Consider the following 21232-nt stretch of genomic DNA (forward strand, 5'->3'; position numbering starts at 1 on the left):
TATCCTGTTAAAGAGCATATAAAAATGATGTGAAAATTAAAGGCACAGATCTGTTATCCCTACACAAGTTATCACAAACAGCTTTTAAAGGAAATCCTTTTTAAAAAATGTGGATTATTTAAATAAAATAAGTCTATATGAGATGTCCTTTCCATAATTCCATGTTTCCAGATAACGGATCGCATACCTGTATGCTTTTTTTTCAAACTACAGATGTGTATCTTTTACCTGGTTATTTTTACATTATTTTATTTTGCATGCTTTTATAAAGGCAGTCGTATACAGAGCTCTTGATATGCTTGATGCATATCTATTTCAGTAGTATGGTGATGGGAGCATCATGCTGTGGGGTTGCTTTTTTAATGAGCAAAAACTTGGGATCTTGGTAAAATATATACAAATGTATGTTAAATATACATTAAACATACATGTTTGTGTATTAGACAATGCAACCTCTTTCTTTTTATTACTGTGGCCCTGAATGTCAGTCTTGTACAGCATGCAAAATTCTATTTTCCTATGTGTATGGTTACTAAATTTGTACTTAAAATTTGTACATAAAATAGTACGGTTATTGATTTGTATTGAATTATACAATTAACACCTTTTGTGCACTGGTATTAAAAACCCTGGTTTATTTAATATTTTCTATGTTGGTATATACTATTTTTATGATAGCTTTCAGTTGATATATTATCCGCTTTGTAATTAGATTTTTGACAAATCCACTTTTCCACTAGATAACACATTCGGTATGGTGCCATAACACATTCTGTTGCGTATAAACCCCAGAAGTGCATATTAAACATATGCAATAATTATATTTGAGTGAAATGTACACAGACAAAAATATAGCTTGGCAATATCCGTAGTGACTGTGACATCCACAGTATTTTCAGTTTTAAGAGCTTGTGGTGTCTTGTGTGTTTATTTTTTCTTTTGCAACAGTGTACATGTTTGTTTATTTTTCCTGCCATTGAAAATATTTAGAGGTATTTCAGCTGTTATCTGGAATTCTTGCAACCTTGGTTTTTCCAGATAAATTATCTTTTTGTTATTTGAATCTCCATACTTTACATCTACTAAGAATAATTTAAACTTAAAAAAAAAAAAACATTCGGATTGTATTGTTACTAATATGGATTCATGCAGCTTAGTTGGGATCAAGTATACAACACTATATTATTATTACAGAGAATATTTTTTCTTTTTACTGCTGTTTGTAGATTAACTGACATGAAGGAAAAGGCCAAGCAGCTCAGTGAAGAACTAGGAAGGCTGGATATGGATTTGGAGGAACACCAAGGTACATTCCATTTCATTTGAAATTTGATTTATTTATTTAATTTTAAGAAACTACTACTGCTGAGTTACAAATGATATACATTATGTACTTAAATATTATTGCATATTATGGGTTGATGTGTATCCTTGAAAAGAAATGGAAAGCTTGATTCATTGGGGGTGCTAATATGTTAGGCACCAGTGATTCCAGTTTTTGCCTCGATGAGGCTCCTTCAAGTAAAAAAAAATCAAACTTATTTACATTTCTCAAGGTGTTGAGTAAAATAGGATAGGCATCACAAATGCGCAGGAGAAGCCTAGTAATATAGTAAGATGATGGCACAGGCCGGTGCACTTTTTTCTGAATAGCAGTACTGGCCCAGAGAAAAGAAAATAATTATAAATTCATTATGGGATACCTAACAGTCAATTAGCATTTCCTTGTTGTTTAAGATGAATGTATAATAACTGTCAGCACATTAATTACAATTTATTATACTCATGACTACATAGAGTTTGTGTATGCAGCAAATGCAAAGTTAGGGGGTGGTAGGGGGACACCTACATGCCTCTTCCTTCCCCCTCGTTTCTCATGAATACTGTGCTGTGAATGCAGGCCTAAGGCCACTTATGGAATATGGTGCAAAGTGCAGGAACTTTGAGAATGTTATTTGCACCTTGTCCCATTTGTCATAAACTTTTAGTTCAGATCATTGATCCTCGCATTTATTTGCATTAAGATTTAATAATAAGTAGGCAGTGTTGAGCTTTAACTCCACAATGAACAGAATGATGTTTAACTCCCCAAAGCAATGTTAAACATATTTTGACTGTCAGGCAAGACTTTAGCAAATGAGAAGAGTCTAACTGCTGATCATTCAGATCCCTCCTTTTAGTAACTCTGCCCCTATAAAGTTGTTTGTGCGACTTGTGTAAGTTGTGAAACTCACTACTCCTGTTCCCTGTGAGGCCTTTTTTGTCTATTTTCTATTGCTTCTTTCTCCTGTGGGAATGCTTTGCAGAAGGTTAATATGAATGTGTTATAGAAATGTACCAGCTAAAAATATTCAGTGTTCTAGACTAGCTAATGCCATAACACTGCCGGACACTGCATAAAAACTTGTCTAACTTTTTTCCAGGGAAATGTGTATTATTAGCAATCATTATTTCAGAAAAAACATATGTTTAATATTATGGGGCATAGTTAACAAAGAGTAAAACAGAACTTGCCACTCTCCTTTAGAGGGAAAATTCTGCCACTCTCTATTGATTTCTAGGGGCATATATATCCATCCGTCAAAATTAAAGGTCACCCTTTTATAAATGCTCCTGAAAAGTCCCATAGAAATGAGAGCAGTGGAATTTTCTTCTTGCAGACTGTCGAGCTCTGTTTTACACTTTTTGTTTGAAATGCCCTGTGATTTCAAGCAAGACTTTTTTTTTAAAGATATACATCGTAAGTATATTCACTTTCATTTGGCAACCTTTTGATTTGATCAACTGACATGAATTCTGGGTAAACTTAAAAAGGTTATGGAGTCCTGTTCTAAACCATCACTTTTACTTAAAAAACTCCTTATCTCTTAAACTAAGTTAAAATCGCTTTCCTCAATAATTCTTCAGTATATTTTTTTGTCCATTAGAAACTAACTAGACATGGAGAAATAGCTAGTTACTTAGTGATACAATCCCTTCTTCTTACATACTGTTGTGCACCTACCTAATGTCATTGTTCCTCTACCAATCTCCATCTTGCTGCTGTAATAATGTATATGTAATCTTGGTAACTATGAACAACCTTCAGTTGTTTTCCTCAAAACATGCTTCACGAGCACTGGAATCATATGTTTTTGCTGTACACATATGATCCAATCCAAATCCTTTTTTATACTTATTTATACTGGTCTTCATACAGAAAAACCATTAACCAACTCATGATTCTAGATATCTTAATCTGAGTTGTAATATAGAGACCACATGTAGAATTATAATGATTTTCTTAAGGAGGAAAGGGAGCAGGAGAAAAATTGTGTAGACTATAAGGGAAGCCTGTAAGACATCCTACAGCTGCAAGGAAACCCTTGCTGGCCATCCCAATGGAAATTTCTTATTGTTTAATTTCAAGGAAAGAGCATGCGGATACAGATTAATTAAGGAAAAATGCATCCTCAGCAATCATCATCTTATTTCTACATCAGCATGGGATACCTACACATGTTAAAGGGGAAACTGGCATGAAAATAAATGTTACATATATTTTAAACTAAGCCATTCTTAAGATATGGAGACAAATGCCCTGCTTGCTTTAAAGGTCTGACCAAACTCTTACTTTAGCTCAAGTTAAAGGGCTTTGCCCAGTCAGATTATGTTTAACATAGGTGTCCAAAAGCTGGAACGTGATACATTGGTAGATCTTGAGCTGCTGGTTAGTACATCTCAGCTGCCCAACAACAAATTGCTTCACACATTAGTTTTTCATTTACATACAAAGATACATTTCTCAGAGCAGTGTAACAAAGTAGTGGGCCCTGATGTGATAACTTCACTAAAAGTATTCCTCACATTGTCAAAGCCTGGGCATCCATGCCAAACATATTATAACTTGTATTTTCTAGGTGAGAAGAAGCAAAAGTATAAAGAGCTGAAGAAGAGAGAAGAAAGCATGGACAGTAAGTGACAACAATAACCTGTGTATTAGCATATAAGTGCATGGCCTATGAATGAATTGCATAAGGTCAGTGACACAGATGTGCCTGTTTACTAACTTCTTGCCTTGTACTGACCAAAATCTGTGTGTCACAAGGAAGTTACAAATACATTCAGAAATTAATCAAAAGGCCACTAAATTGCAGAAAACCTAGCAAAGAGATACAAATAACTTCAAAACACCTTTCAGTTCCAACACTTTGTTGTGGTATACTGTATTCTAGCAATATTTTTTTCATTTTTATGGTAGGTGTAGTCCTTCTTATTATCAAACCCAGACTTAATAGTAAAAGACCTTAAATCAACACATGCTGACTTGATGCACAATTATAATTTATAAAGCTGCCAACAAAAATGTATTGCAATTTGACTTATTATTACTAGGAATATGTCTCCATTTCAGTATGGAGTAACAAAGAATTTGTCTCCAGCTCAATATGTTTGTTTATCTTTATGGCTTCCGTTAAGACTTGTGTTTTCTCCTTAAGGCAGATATAGCTTAACAGGAAATGTCCGTTTCTTAGCTTCCTGCCTTTTTGCACATCCTGCACATTTTTTTTCTAAGAAATCAGGAAAAGTGAATAGATTGATGTATTAAGAATTGCACTGATGAGTGGCCAACAGTGTCCTCATATAGAACTCATGATTATATGCTGGCTATATAAAAATAAAATCCCAGCACAAAAGAAAAAAAGTTTTTTTTAAATAATAAGCTGGTGAAATAATATCTTTTACAACACTTTGAAGGTCCCTGTTGAAGTACCATTGCTGGAAAATTATTATTTGCATTTTTTGTGTTTATCTGTAGAACAGGGATATTCAACTAGAGTTCCACAGACCAGACACGTCCTTCTTCCAACCAGTAACAGTGCACCTAGTCTTATTAGGCAGTGCATAAGTAATGCATTTCAGAAGTGGGCTTCTCATTTGTAATATTTACTCTTGACATCACGGAGGGAACAGGGCTGGCCTTACTAGACACCACCTTACGCAGAAGTGGGGCACAGTTAGGAAGAGCTCTGCCTCAACTTGAACACGCCGGTGGCCTGAATGTGCAGCAAGTGTCAGTCTGCAGGTAGTGCAGTCTGCGGTCTCACATATAAACTGGGCAAATTTGTACCTAGGCAGTAACCCATGACAACCAATCCAAAGTTAGCTTTAATTGTCTGATTACTAATCGGTTGCTATGAGTAAGTGCCCAGGTGCAAATTTGCCAAGTTTTGATAAATAACCTCTGGTTACTAGATAACAGTTAGCTGCCTAACTGAAGACAAACACAACTATCCATAGAGTCATCATGAGTCAACATTTTAGCCAGACACCATATTTATGAATACATTTCAGTTATCAATAGGTAATTAATTAAAGTGCCAATGCTTATTAAATAAATTTAAACTAAGTTGTATTCACCTTGTTCACATTTCCCTGCATTTCTGATGGAGCTACAGTGCTGTTGTAGTCTCAGTCTCAACATTTGTGTTGTCATACCCACATATCTTTTAGTTTTCGAGACAGCTCCACCTTCTGTACTATTTTCCTTTTCTTACTCTCATTTCAATGAATTGCAGGCACTTTTCTTCAAGTTAATTGATATATTTCACTGCTTTGAGTTTAAAATAATCTATTAAAGAAGAAATAAACCCCCCCAAAAAGAAAAGGCCTTTGTAAATTTCCAGCATTTATGTTGCATGCGCAGTTGCTACAAACCAGAAGACTGCTCCAACTGCGCATGCGCTAATATGGAAAACGCAGATTCAGAAGGTGGTGCCCATGAGCTATGCTGTATTTACTCTGCCCTGATACGTGAGCAAACACTTAGGGGTAACTAACTATGCGTGGGGGGAGCAGGGAGGTGGACTACCTAGGGTAGTAGGTAGGGGTTTTCTTATTGTGGAGTTTAGTTCTCCTTTAAGCATTGGCACTTTAATTCATTACCATTCATAAGAAGACAAAATCCAGTGTATATTCATTAGAGTTAACTCAATTTTTTTTTTCCATTAAGAATTTCTTTCTAACTTTGAGGAAAGTAAGAATCAGGACCATGAGCGTAAATCAGAAATAGAAGCAAATATTGTCATCTTTTTGGAACATACCAGCAGGGTAAGTTTCTGAGTGATCTGTGCACTTAAGAACCAGAGACTGATCTGATTTAAGGGGATATTGTCATGGGAAAAAATGTTTTTTTTTTCAAAACACATCAGTTAATAGTGCTGCTCCAGCATAATTCTGCACTGAAATCCATTTCTTAAAAGAGAAAACATATTTAATTTTGAAATCTGTCATGGGGTTAGACACATTGTCAGTTTCCCAGCTGCCCCCAGTCATGTGACTTGTGCTCTGATAAACTTCAGTCACTCTTTGGTACTGTAAGTTGGAGTGATATTACCCCTCCCTTTCCCCTTAGCAGCCTAACAACAGAACAATAGGAAACAAGATAGCAGCTCCCTAACACCATATAACAGCTGCGTGGTAGATCAAAGAACAGCACTCAATAGTAAAATCCAGGTCCCGCTGAGACACATTCAGTTACATTGAGTAGGAGAAACAACAGCCTGCCAGAAAGCAGTTCCATCCTAAAGTGCTGGCTCTTTCTGAAAGCACATGACCAGGCAAAATAACCAGAGATTGCTGCCTACACACCAATATTACAACTAAAATAAATACACTTGCTTGTTTAGGAATGAAATGTTATATGGTAGAGTGAATTATTTGCAGTGTAAACAGTGTAATTTAGAAATACTGTAAAAACTACATCATAAAAATCATGACAGAATCCCTTTAAGGGGCATATTTTAAAGCTGTGTAAAAAAAGTGTAATTAGTGGGGAAAAAAATTTAAAATCAGGAGTAAAATCAATGACCCAGCCCTTAAGGGATTCTATCACCACCATAATTTTTACTTACAGTAAAAAGTAAACCATACAAATTATTGTGTAATTTTGGTTTGCCAATATAACACATTAACAATACTATGTCCACCATTCTATAGTGCCGAATGCTTAAAAACAAATTAAACTGCTTAATGCATGCAGAGCAGGTAAGATTCCTATTTAATATAGCCTTTGTTTTGTTGAAATACAGCTCTCAGAGAGTTTACCAGTCCATTAACATTTGAGTATACCATACTTGTGTACAGTGTTTGCTTTTTTTAACATCTTTATAGCTTCCTCTAAGAATTTTTCATTTTACCTCAGAGCATGAACAGAATGAAGCAGATATCATCTGTTACTGCTGAAGAACTTAGGATGATGCAGGAAGACCTTAGCTTTAAAGAAACTGAAATGCATAAATCACAGAGTACAGCCAAAAATCTGAACTTTGGTGAGTACAGTTTTTTTCTTTAACATTTAAACATCCTTAAAGGAGAAGAAAAGTCATCACTGAGGATGCCAATTTGTTAGCACTGGCCTGGAGTTTCTCAAGTTAACAGGTGCATTGATTATCATCCCTATCTTGAAACCCTCCAGGCCAGTGCTCCTCTTCACTGGAAGCTGAAGTGGCTGAGGAACTCCTGTAGATGTGGCATGTCACCATTCCATTGGACACTCACAGAGTCATTTACATTCCAATCACTTGCATTTTTTACTTGTGTTTTATTTTTTAAGTACTTATGACTTGTTTTGTATATTTGTTAAATTTTTATTGCATCAAATTAATTAGTTATTGTGGATATGTGTTTATCGGTCCATAGGACTTACTGTGCTTTGTTTGTGCCTTTGGTGATAAAGAAGACTTTCATATGCCTACAAAGATCACCATATGATATGTGCTTTGCGGGCCGTTTACTGAATATGTAAATACACAAGGCTTCCTTTTAATCTATTTGAGTAGAGTATGCTTTCAGTAAGCATGATACCCTAAAGTGTACTATACCCAGCACTCTCTTTTCCTTTAGCACATACAAGAATTGCACCCAAAACTGGCTGTACAGCTAATGTCAAAGCACCTTTCATAACGGACACCTAGAGGCACATTAATCAAGGGTCGAATTTCGAATTCATGTGAGTTTTTTTAAAACTCTCATAAATTTGAAATTTGTCTAGTTGAAATTTATTAATAAAATCTAATTTGTAAAACTCGGACGAATTTAAACAACCCGAAAACTCGAATCGAATTAGATGGAGACAAAATTTGAATGTCAGGAAGGCAGCAAACATCTCCATATTGATCCCTGCACCTCTCCCATTGACTTAAACAGTAATTCAGCAGGTTTTAGGTGGCAAATGGTGAATTTGAATTCATAAAGGGCCAGAGTATGATAAATCTTGAAAATCAAATTAAATTCTTTTTAAAAAACTCAAGTTTGGATAACTCCCTGGTTGAATTTGACAGTTTTGACCTTAAAAAATTTTGAATTTAATTTTTAATTCGATCCTTGATACCCCCTAGAGGTCAAAAGTAGTTATAAGAATGTATTCATTCTGCAGTCTATATCGGATATTGGTGCTCAGATGGCTTTAGTACTCTTCTCATGCCTTGACTTGTGTTGAAGGCAAAAGTGAGTTCTAAGCAGTGTGATATATCCACTCCAAAGCTGTAGGATGGATTATACTGTATTGCGTAATCTCATGTACCCCATCTCATGTACTACTATCTGATTTTCACTAGATAGTTGGACTGACCCAGCCTTAGGGTCTGGCCACACGGGCAGATTCGGGGAGATTAGTCGCCAGGCGACAAGTCTCCTCTTTTCCAAATCTCCCCTATCTGGCTAAAATGAAAATCGCCTGAGGGCAGGCACTCGGAGTGCTTCGTTTTCCGAAGTCACCTGAAGTTTCCTCGCAATTACGGATGACTTTGGAAAACGAAGTGCGACTTTCATTTTGGCCAGCGGAAGGCAGATCAGGGAGATTAGTTGCCGTGAAGAAGACGAGATTTGTCGCCTGGCAACAAATCTCCCCGAATCTGCCCGTGTGGCCAGACACTTACCATGCAGGTTTGAACAAGTCCCAGTACCTTTCTCTACTTCAAACCACATAAACAATTTTACCCCGTAACTAATTGTCTCCCTACACCAATATCTGGCCCCTTTGTGTGTATCCATGTGAACAGGAATTGCTGTACTATTATCATCAGAGCAGCCAGTTAAAATGTCTAGTGCCCAAGTCATTGTGATCAAATGTACAATACTTACTGTTATCTAATGATAATAGCATACATATACATACATACATACAAAAGCAGTTGGAGCTCACTTGTTTTTCTTAGCAAAATTAAAAGTATAAAATTAATGTTAATGTTCTCAAAATTCATAATGGATGTGTAGAATATCCCTGGAAGCACTAGATTCTAAACCGCTTCCAGTACCCTTTTAATCTGTAGCATGGTTTAAGATTTTTTTTAAAAAAAGAAGAGATATTAGGGCTGTAGAAGAAAAAGGAAACTGCGAAGAGTAAACAAATTCACTGCTGCTATTGTTTCCAAGATATTTTTCCTTCGGTCACAGAGCTCGGTCACAGGCAAGATTGCTTTGTACACACCTTCTGCTACTTCAGTGCATATCTAGAGGAACTGGGTTGTATCCTCTTCCTGACTGGCATTATTTATTTATTAAAAAGAAAGTTGCTGCAGAGTTTCTCACTGTGATTTTAAGAAAAAGATAAATTAAACCTTGGGCACTTTGTTTTCAGCATCGCTCTAGTAGTAAAGTCAAAGCAAAAGGGTAAGGCTAATGGCGTCAGAGCACTTTCCATTAACTAATAATAGTGGTGACAGGCAGACCAAGACATTTTGTCTCCTGCTGATCACTACTGGTTTCTGCTGGATGGCACCAGAGTATACATTGCCCTTTGTGCCAATAGCCTGACAGTTTAAAATTTTACAGAAGAGTTAATCTTCTAAAATTGCCTGCAGTCTCAGGTAGAGTACAGACATCCACACTGCATTTTTACATTGCTTAATGTTTTGTTTAAAGGAAAACTATACCCCCAAAATGAACACTTGAGCAACAGATAGTTTATATCAAATAAAGTGACATCTTGTCATACCGATAGATAGATAGATAGATAGATAGATAGATAGATAGATAGATAGATAGAATAGATAGAATAGATAGATAGGTAAATATTGACCTTTACATCTCTTGCCTTGAACCACCATTTTGTGATGGTCTGTGTGCTGCCTCAGAGATCACCTGACCAGAAATACTACAACTGTAACTGTAACAGGAAGAAGTGTGGAAGCAAAAGACACAACTCTGTCTGTTAATTGACTCATGTGACCTAACATGTATGGTTCGTTGGTATGTTTGTGTGCACAGTGAATGGTATGATCCCAGGAGGCGGTCCTAATTTTTAACAAATGGCAATTTTCTATTCATCATTACAATGGAACATACTACTAAAAAAGTATATTATTATGAAAATGGTTTATTTACATGAAGCAGGGTTTTATATATATGAGCTGTTTTAGGGTAGGGACACACTGGGCGATTTGGGGAGATTTAGTCGCCTGGCGACTAATCGCAGCGACTTTTCTTCCGGAATGCCTCCCCTCACTCTGCGCCTGGATAAAATGAAAAGTCGCCGGCGCTAATCACACACGGCGATTCGCTTTCCGAAGTCGCCCGAAGTTGCCTCACGAGGAAACTTCGGGCGACTTCGGAAAACAAATCGCCGCGTGTGATTAGCGCAGGCGATTTTTCATTTTAGCCAGGCGCAGAGCGAGGGGAGGCATTCGGGGAAGATTGGTCGTGGAAAGTCGCGGCGATTAGTCGCCAGGCGACTAAATCTCCCCAAATCGCCCAGTGTGTCCCTACCCTTAAGTGATATATCTTTATAGAGAACTACATTGTTTGAGGGGTATAGTTTTCCTTTAAGTAACCATCAACCAGCTGTTATAAACGATAAAAAGCCAATATTTGTACACAGCAAGAAAGAGAAAGTTTGCCAGAGCATGGGTTGCCTTTAAAAATAATTATAGGCATGGGACCTGTTATTCAGGATGATCGGGGCCTGGGATTTTCTGGATAATGGATCTTTCAGTAATTTGGATCTTCACACCTTGTCTATTAGAAAATCTTGTAAACATTAAATAGGCTGCCTTTGCTTCCAATAAGGATTAATTATATCTTAGTTTGGATCAAGTACAAGGTACTGTTTTCTTAAGAAGATAAAGAAGCAGGGCTGACCGGCACTCAAATGGATCCACAAGACCAGAGATATTCAGTTAAAAGATACTGTTTTCTTAATACAGGGAAAAAGGAAATCATTTTTGAATATTTGGATAAAATGCAGTCTATGGGAGATGGCCTTTCCGTAATTCAGAACTTTCTGGACAACGGGTTTCCAGATAACGGATCCTATATCTGTACTACAAACAATGAGGTGTTAGTACCACGCTTTGGGCAAAATATGTACCGTAAACTCACGAACCACGTCAAGGCCCCTCATTGTACGTATCTTACACTATGCATTAGTATGTAGTGCAATTAAAATAAAGTCCCCCAGCAAACAGTGGGACTGAGTAGTAAGACCATGTGCACTTACCCTTAGCTCAGGAGCTCTAGTAAGAAAGCAGGGAGCTTTTAATTGACATGTACCTTTAAATAGTTCCCTGTTATAAAGGCTGAATTGCAGCTATAGCCAATATTTGGATACAATTTGTACACAAAACACAGAAAGAAATCGATCAGTCTAACCCATGCTGTGGCATTGCCCAGCTGCTATAAACACCCTTGTGCCAGCGCTCAGTTGACCAGTTATTTGTTTATGCAGCTAACTAATCCAAAAGTAATTTTTTAATAGGCTGCTTTGTATTAGGGTATGTAAAATGTAAATATAAGTAGTAATAGGTACTGATTAGTGTAGTCCAGGAGCATTGATGTGCTGTGTAATAAAGGGTCGTAGCAGCATAGCTTTGTATTGCACTACAAGGTTACAGATTTACAGATCCAAGTACTGAATGGTAATTAGGGGTTGCAGTGTAGTGCATTGGGAATAGTCAGTTGTGCATTCGTTCTGGGGTTCTTTGGGTTGATAGTGTAGTGAAGTGTGTAATGTGTGTATGGGGTATTGGGTGAGTACTATGCTCTACAGGGTTTTGGAATGTACAGAAGCACTTAGGGATGTATTAATTTTGTGCAGTGTGTAACAGACACACATAGAAGGGTCAGTTCAATGCACTGTAAATGTGTTATGTGCTAGCAAGCCGAGAGATTCATTTCAGCACATGCCGAGACTATAATTCAGGGCTGTACATTTAGGTGGTGGGCACACAGTATACTGTGTGATGACTGAGGCTACAAATGTTTGGTAATATGGAATAATGGGCCAGAGCTTACCAATATTAGAAAGGTTAATATCAAATCACATCCATGTCAAAAAGAATGGCAAAGGAGAGTGTGTGCACAGCGGGTTGGGGGGAGGTCATTTAATATATTTTATGTTAAATTAAAACAAACTGTTGTCTCTCAGAGAGTCAGCGACTGCAGCAAGACCTAATGAAAGTGGAACAGCTGGAGTCCAAAATAAACAGCGAGCTGTCGTCTTTGAAGGAAAAAATTGAAAAAATGACTGAAGATGTAAAGACATACAGTAACTTGGATGCCTTGAGAGCCTCTGCTGAAGAAAAGAAAAACGTAAAGCATTTCTTTTTTAAGGTTCTTTATGAGGCTGAGTTTTCTGGATAGAACTGCAGTTAACTGTAACAACAACTTCAAAGCAAATGTGTCCATGTTATTAGGTCAAAGTGTCGAATGCTTATTAAGGTGTCCACTTTAACTGATCAAACCTTAGCAGTTTGCAAATATTATTGTTTATGCTTATCTTTGTATCATGTTGTACAGACAATCCTACATCCTCCACCATCTGTCATACAGACAGGGACATGGGACAAGTGGTGGATGGGGATTATGACTGTTTTTGGGCTAAAATGAACAGGTACTTACTATTAAAACACTTGACAGACTCTATTCTCAGCCTGATGCACATCTCTATTGGTGGGATGCACCTTGCAATGAGCCTAGAGATTGTGGTGCCCAATACAGTATGGTATGCAAACAGAAAACCCACAGTGACACCATTTCTCACCACATTTAAACAATTAATATAGTGTGCTGTGTTTCTCAACTAGTAAGAATTTTTAATTGCTTAAACCACACCACTTTTTTGTATACACAAGTTCGTAAAGGACATGTAAAGCCTACATTTCCTACCATGTATATCTTCCTCACCCAAGCCACATGATTTGTACTGCACACACCCCCCCCCCATCACAATTTCCAATACAACAAATAGCAGCTTTCACCTGGCAGCCATTTTCCCTCTGACACAGAATCCGTAACAGTGACATCTGCAACAGGACATGTGTGCTGTTAAGGTCATGCAATGCAGAATGCAGGTTTACACAGGCACAACATACTTTGATAAACAGTTATGCTGGGGTTGAGCACTGTCATGGTTAACCTGAGCTCAGGAGAGGTGGTTAGGAGAAAAATAGGATCAGTCAACCAGAGTTTCCAGTTGGAAACCAGCAATGCTATCTCTTCATTGGCTGTTAGAACGGAGGGTGTGTAAGTAATCTGAGCTGAGAAGAACTGAGCATACTCATGAGCCAACAGCCAAAGTAAATTCCTGAGGGAGGGGGCAGAGTGGGTTAGAAGAGTAGGCGGATTTATAAGTTATTAAGGGGTTGCTGCAGCCTTACTGTTAACCTTTTAACAACTAGAGTGGCTGTTCACTGATGAAATGTTTTTGTGTGTGTGTGGGGGGGTTAAAGGGACATTGCATAAGAGCCACACATAGCATTACATTCTTAATGGAACCTGATGTTTGCCATTGGGCAGCCCATTTCCTGGTAAGCACAATGGAAACAACTACTACAGTAGCTATACACTTAAGAGAGCTTAAGAGAACAATCAAAATGCCTCCTAAGCCTTATTTGTACATTTGGTATCAATGCTTATGGAGCATTTAAGACACCTATATCATATTACTTTCCTTACAATAGTACCTGTTTTTTTTTTATACATTTTTTTTCCATTAAATTAATCCTTAATTTATTCCTGAAGAAGTTTTGTGGATTAATTTCCCTCTGCTGACCTTTTGCTTCACCTGTCTGTTCTTCCCATCCTTAGAAACTCCAAGAGGATATGGTCATATTATCCAAGCATAGAGATACTTTTAAGAAAATATTGGAGCAGCTGAATTCTGAATATAACAGACTGAAGTCTCAGTTGCAAGAGAATGAGACACACTCTCAGGTACTGTTTAAAATGCACCTTCTCATATCCAGACATATGAAGGATCTGCATATGGTCATTAATTCATTAATAGCTTGGTTTCCCTAGACAAGTTAATAAATAAACCCCAGTTACCTAGAATAGATATATGCTAGTACTATATGTAATTTGCTATCTCACAAGAATTTTGATGGAATCTGTGAAATGGACATCTATGTTTATTCCTCTCTATATTACTGGTTAAATTAAAGGGGAACTCCGGCTTCCAAACCAAAATTTGATAAAGAGGCCCACACAACACAGTAACCCCTAATATACCCATAAACAGCTGTTTAACAGTTCTTTTCTTTCTGCATCATTTGAAATCCAGGCAGGGAAGGAGGGACTAAACACTGATGTTGCAAATTGTAACAACTTCTCCACAGCTTACAGACAGCATGCAGGAACTACATAACCCACAATGCACTGCACTGACATTCTTATTGAAATCACGTGTGCATGGAATTGTGGGGTTTGGTGGATGCAGGCTAAGGAAAGCTGGATGCTGATACAAAGTAACAGTAGTCGACCAGCTCAGCAAATTAGTCAGATCAGAAGGAGAGCAGGGGACTAGGCTTAGGGGACTGTTCCGAACCATTAAATCATGAAAAGTATGCATATTTTTTAATTGATGTATATTGCAAAGTTGCTTGAAATTATGTTTACTTTTCAAAAAGCTTAAGTTATGGTATTGTGGAGTTCCCCTTTAAGGAATATTGGTCTTTAACATGGTATTTGTACTTGTTTAGAGAACTGGCTAAAAGATAGACTACAAAGAGTGGTGATAAATGGAGTACTGCAGGGCTCTTGTACCTGGTCTTTGCTTTTCAACCATTTTATTAATGACCTGGAGGTGGGCATTGAAAGTACTGTCTCTATTTGTGCTGCTGATACTAAATTGTGCAGAAATATAGGTTCCATGCAGGATGCTGCCACTTTTCAGAAATAATATAAATGGGAGTTATACACTGAATGGCAGTGTGATGGGGGTTTCCTTAAATGAGAAGGATCTGGGGATTTTTATAGATAACAAGTTGTCTAATTCTGGGCAGTCATTCTGTGGCTACTACAGCAAATAAAGTTCTGTCTTGCATAAAAAAGGGCATTAACTCAAGGGATGAAAACATTTTGCCTCTTTATAGGTCCCTGGTAAGGCCTCACCTGGAGTATGCAGAGCAGTTTTGCTAGTTTGGGGGATGATGGGGTGTAAAACTGCCAGTATCCATCTAGGCTATAGACACATGCGGAAAACCACAGTGGTTTCGGAGCGGTTTTTAAAAAAAGCAAACTGATGCGTAAATACGTTAACGGTTCCCAGTTTAGACAATGGCTTCCACTATCGTATTTACGCAGCAGCCAGCTTTTTTAAAAACCGATGTGGTTCTCCGCCTGTTTGTCCGTAGCCTAAGCCTGTAATAGTCAAGGCATGCTGACAGCATGAGTTTGTAAAATTGTGTGTGTTAAAAATTATACTGTCTCTTTTTGAGGCTGGAGAAATGTGTCATTTCAAACTATTAATTAATTGTCTGCTTTTTAATTATGTCTATATAATAGGATATGCTTGTGGCTACCCACAGGAGGGAAGAATCTGTATTTAGAACATGCTGTTTGTGGGATACTTAATCTCAACATTGTTTTCAGTGTTTTCTTTAAATAATTGCTTTTCTTGGCTTTCAGCTCACAAATTTGGAAAAGAAATGGCAACATCATGAGCAAAATAACTTTGTAATGAAAGAATGTATCCTTTCCATTTAATTATCCACTAATGAAGAAAGTGCCACAGCATTCCAATTCATCCAACTTAAGATCATGAGTTTTTTCTTTTACTATTACTGTTATATGAATGCATCTTATTTTTTTTCATTTTTTTTGAATGGACAATGTGTTTTTTTATATTGTAGTGCTTAGTGTAGTATTATTATTATTATTATTATTATTATTATTATTGTGCATTTAACTTAAAAAGTATATACAGGTATGGGACCTGATATCCAGAATGCTTGGGATATGGGGGTTTTTTTTCTGTAATTTGGATCGCCATACCTTAAGTCTACTAAAAAGTCAGTTAAACATTAATTAAACCTAATATGTTTGTTTTAAAATGTGAATTATTTGATTATAATGCAAACTATGGGAGATTTTTTGTAATTGGAGCTTTATGAATAATGGGGTTGTGGATAATGGATCCCATTTCTCTGTGCATATTTAAAAAGCATTCTGGATATATATGCTGTAGTTTGCATTTTCTGAGAGGTTATAGGCTCAGCATGTATGGACAGCTTTATTCTGACCTAAACAAGTCTAAGCATCTGCTCCAGTATCTGATTAAGAATGATGTGATACGAATAGGGAAGACTTCAGTGTTCAGAATTTTGCATGCTCCACCTAATAGATGCAAAATTATATAACTAATATAAAAAGCTGGAGCGGCTGGATTTTAAGACCCAGAAAAACATGTTGGATTATATTCCCTAGAATCACTCCATGTGCCTAGGCCTGATGATGGATAGTAAATAACAAGTAAGAATTGTGTTATGAGTGAGTTATAAATACGGAGCATAGATATGTGCCATTAATACAGGGGCTGAATAGTCACTCCACCCACTTTAATGACGTTCATTTTGATTCCCAAGTGATATCTTTGCCATGAGTTAATCAGAAAGTCCAATCAGGATGGGATCTAATAACTGCAATCTTTTTTGTTTTCCTTAACCCACTTTTGTTTAGTTATTGCTACAAAGAGCCAAGAGAGCGACTACAGGAATGTGATGAAGACCGTAACTAAACAAATTGCTGAATATAATAAAATTCTCACAGAATCTCTGCAGAACTCCAGGAACTAAACCCAAGCTCTTCCTTCCTGCAAACAAGCACGTTCAGCAGATGAGCTGTTGGCCAAAAAGCTCATCACGAAAGTTTCAAATTCTAACACTAAAATAATGGTTTTCTATATAAATACAATATAAATTCTTTGCACACAAATTATTTTCACTTGTGTCTAGAACTCCATTTGTAGTCATCTTCTGTAGGAAGCAAAGATGTTCAGATGTCATTGAGATATAGCCTTCTGTACATGTGCTGCTTTAATCATTATGATATTTTTCCCTAGTTTAATTTAGAAAACAATCAGTACAGTTATACATAACACAGGTACGTAATCTAACTTAGGTTCATGTTTTGTCGTATATATTATAAATATTATATATATCTTGTATGTCTAACTGATACAATCTGTACTTACAGAACATCCATATAATGGACTAGAGCATCTATATATTGCAAAGATTTGCTGCCTTTTTCACACTTATATGAGAAACTGTTTATACTAATGTTTAAGTAATCTAAAAGCTTATAAAATAGCTGGCAAGATTCCAGCTAGGCGTGGGTTGTGACATATAGTAGACTGACAAAGCGAAGTACAGGAAAAGGAGTGAGCAAGACCAGGATGTCCCCACAGTAGGGAACGGGGACACACAATCTGACATAAGTGGACACTTAATACAAAGACTAAAAATGATCATTGTGAGATACAAGTGCTACAACTCTTGAGATGTTTGCCAAAACTCCAACTGACAAATGCTGTATTACAGAAGGAATTCAGTTAGGAAGGAAATAGATGTAAAAGCAAAGAGAGCAGTTGCCATGTTTTCAGAGAGCAGTTTTTATTTGCAGGGCACATGTTTTCAGTTTGGGGTGCAGTTTTGCACCCCTCAGCCCATTATGTGCATGTGTGTGCCCCCAACATGGTTGCTTAAACTGGGAGCTCCCTCCCGGGGAGCGCTGGTGGGGGGCAACTAAAAAAAACTACAGTTACCCCCAACAGAGTGCAGGCTCTATTGGCCCGCTCCTTTGTTTGGGTAAAATGTTTTCAGCAAACAGTTGCCCTTTAATGTTACACCATGGGGGTGTATGTGCTAGGCCTCTTTGACAGTCACATTTACAGCCTAAAGCAATAAGTAATTGGAGCATGAGGTGTAGACTAATTGACTTGACTATTTACACACAGAACCATGGCAAAGTATCCCTCTGGTTAGTATTTTAAAACTCTTATTTCACTATTCACTAAACTCTTATTTCACTATTATTTCAACATTCACAGAAAATGAAAACATGTAAAATCAGAGAAAAGCACCCGCTGAATGCATTATAAGTTGGGACCACAAACAAAATGGTGTAAGATGGTAAAATCAGGTTATCTGAAATTGAGGCTTCCCTGTAGTAGTACATCAGAGATGATTTCTTAAGGAAATCATGTTTCCTATAATGCACACATATAAAGCTCTGTATACCACGTACTACTTCAAGGGTGAAATGCACAACACTCTATGTTTAACTGTATTTTGAGATGGATTGGCTTATGGATAGAAGCACCATTACTGAAAGTTGGAACTTCACGCGGAGTAAAGATGCCGCTTAACTTCACTGTTGTTATCTACACTAATTCAAGTGATTGGAAATCATTTAGTAACATATTTTATTTTACACAGGATTTATGGGGATTTACTCCCATTGTCCTGCCTTTCGCTATGACTATTAATGTTGTATAGTGATGGAACAGGGTAATAAACATCCAACCTCTAGAATGCAAGTAATGGTACTTGATTTTTTTTTTTTTGTGGAGAAAAAGCAGACAATAAAACATTAAAAGACCTGTGGATAGAAACCACTGTGGATAGACAATACTGAAGTCATAATAATATATAGCATATAAAGTTTGCAGTGAATACCCCACCTTTCATGCTAGAAGACAGAAGGAGTCATTTATGAACAGAGGGCAATATGCAATGCATTTTTAAAACTGGAATTTTTATTTAGCCACAATGCATTGGTTTTCCTAGTGTTTCAGCGTGCATCAGTTTCAGTGTGTGTTTATAAACAGCATTAGCAGGTGATACTTTTGGGGCAAGTGTGCAGCCCCTGTTCAAGCAAACTGCTGTGGAAACACCTGTGGGGTTAATTACTAAAAATCCAAAAATGTATCATTATTTTAGTAAAACCACTTTGACCAAACTCCCATCCACGTGTTTACCTTATTTAACAATAAATTAACTCAAAATCTATTTTTTGGATTGGACGCACAAAAACCCAGCACAGACCATGATATCTTCCAATTGTAACAGGGACATCTGCCATTGAATTCGACATGACCGCGTCAGGTTTGAGGTGGAGTACTTTTTTTTATTCAGACTTTTAGCAGCTTCTGGTTTAATAAATCTTGAAAAATTCAGATGTGTTCCTACAAAAAAATTGGACACAATGGTGCAACTATAAGGAGAGTGCAAGGAGCATGTTTGGACACAAGTACCAGTAAGCACAACATTGGTGTCCATTTTAGCACAACCACATTTGCAAGTGTTTTCTTAAAGCGATACTGACACGTTCCTAAAAAATCATAGGAACGTGTCAGTATCAAGTAGTTGCTGCACCTGCAATAGTTCCCCTCAAAGCCGCCCCCAGCCCGCAAACCTCCCCCGACCCTCTGACACTGCTAAAAGATCTGTGCAGTGTCAGTGACGCTGGGCTGGGGCCGTCGCAATCCCTCCATAGGCTGATTACGAATGAAAACAGGACTTCAGCCTATGGAAGGATCGCTCCGCCCCAGCATCACGGAAGCAAGACAGAAGATCAGTTAGCTGTGTCAGTGGGTCAGCTGTGCAAAGGTTCGCGGGCTGGGGGCAGCATTGAGGGCTTTCAGGGGAACTTTTGCCGGTGCAGCAACTACTTGATACTGACACATTCCTATGGTTTTTATAGGAATGTGTCAGTATCGCTTTAAATTACAGGTTACATTTGGGGGGGATTTTCTGCTTTCTCCATCTTGACTTATTAACTGCAATGTGGTTGTTTCTTAGTACATCAACCAGCTAGAAAGAAAGAAGGAGAAGACCTGAACAAAAAGTAAATCTAATCACAGATTTAACCAACTGTCTGACTAGAAATACTGTATAGTAGTTTTCTGGCTTAGAATAAGCAAGGATACCAAGGCAGTAAAGAGAAGTAAAGAAACGTTTAAGCTTCTTAAATTACTATCGTACAAATTTTAAATTCTTCAGTGGTGTCAAAACAATGGTCCCAACTTCCCCTGTGTTGCAGAAGTACTGACTGGCATAGTGAAACTGGTAACCAAGGCAATGTGCATTGATCAGTCTTTTCCTTGGCAGTTCTGAACAAATATGGCTTTTTTCCATTAGTGTTTTTGTGCTAGTGGAGAAAACACCATGTGTGCAACTACGTTATGGGGCTGATTTATCATGATTCGAAGTGGAAATTTAAATTTTTGAGGTTTTTTTATGTGGCCAAAACTGTGAAATGTGACTAGGGAATTGTTAAAATTAGATTAGATTTTTTTTAAAAAAAATTCAAATTAGATATTTATCATACACTGGCCCTTTAAGAACAAAATTCACCACCTTAAACTTGCTGAATTGCTGTTTTAGCCTATGTTTTTGCTGTTTTAGCCTAAGAAAGATGTCCTGGGATCAATTTGGAGTTGTTTGCAGTCTTTCTGACATTATAGGTTTTTTTTTCGGAGAAAAAACTCTAATTTGATTCAATTTGAATTTTCGGGTCGTTCCTATTCATCCGAGTTTGCAAAATTAGATTTTTTTAATAAATTGCAATTAGTCGAATTTCGAGTTTTTGGGAGTTTTAAATAACTCCCATGTACTCAAAATTCGACCCTTGATAAATCTGCCCCTATTTGTTTATTCCTAGCTGTTCTCCTGGTCTGACTTGTGAAATTACAGCTTTTAATAGTAATTACATTTACCAAAAGCATTTAAAGTGCTGAAAATGTTTATTGATGTATATTGGAAAGTTGTGTAGAATTATAATTTTTTTTCATGATGCAAAATTTGTTTCTGCTTGGAGGACCCTCTTATTAGTTGGCCCAGGTCTACATCATGCTAATTTCCTCTTGACAAAGGGTATAATATCCACCTTAAAATATCCTATTCATTGCCATTTAGCAAGTCCAGGAATATTTTAGCACCAAAAAAAGATAGGGGTTTTGTTTCTTTTATAT

The 21232-nt window shown here is 37.1% G+C and overlaps 1 protein-coding gene across 3 annotated transcripts in view; it reads left to right on the top strand.

The window, feature by feature from the left end:
• ift74.S (intraflagellar transport 74 S homeolog) overlaps positions 1-17190 on the top strand; it is a 47371-nt gene extending 30181 nt beyond the window's left edge. For all 3 annotated transcript variants that reach the window (XM_018243787.2, XM_041580100.1, XM_018243786.2), the window contains 8 exons: positions 1227-1306; positions 3900-3953; positions 5993-6090; positions 7184-7310; positions 12404-12567; positions 14065-14190; positions 15886-15946; positions 16936-17190. In XM_018243787.2, coding sequence (XP_018099276.1) covers positions 1227-1306; positions 3900-3953; positions 5993-6090; positions 7184-7310; positions 12404-12567; positions 14065-14190; positions 15886-15946; positions 16936-17051 — 826 coding nt within the window. In that variant the 3' untranslated portion in view covers positions 17052-17190. The remainder of the gene's footprint in view (positions 1-1226; positions 1307-3899; positions 3954-5992; positions 6091-7183; positions 7311-12403; positions 12568-14064; positions 14191-15885; positions 15947-16935) is intronic.
• Positions 17191-21232: the final 4042 nt, after the last annotated feature.

The sequence above is a fragment of the Xenopus laevis genome, chromosome 1S (assembly GCF_017654675.1).
Source record: "Xenopus laevis strain J_2021 chromosome 1S, Xenopus_laevis_v10.1, whole genome shotgun sequence".
NCBI lineage: Eukaryota > Metazoa > Chordata > Amphibia > Anura > Pipidae > Xenopus > Xenopus laevis.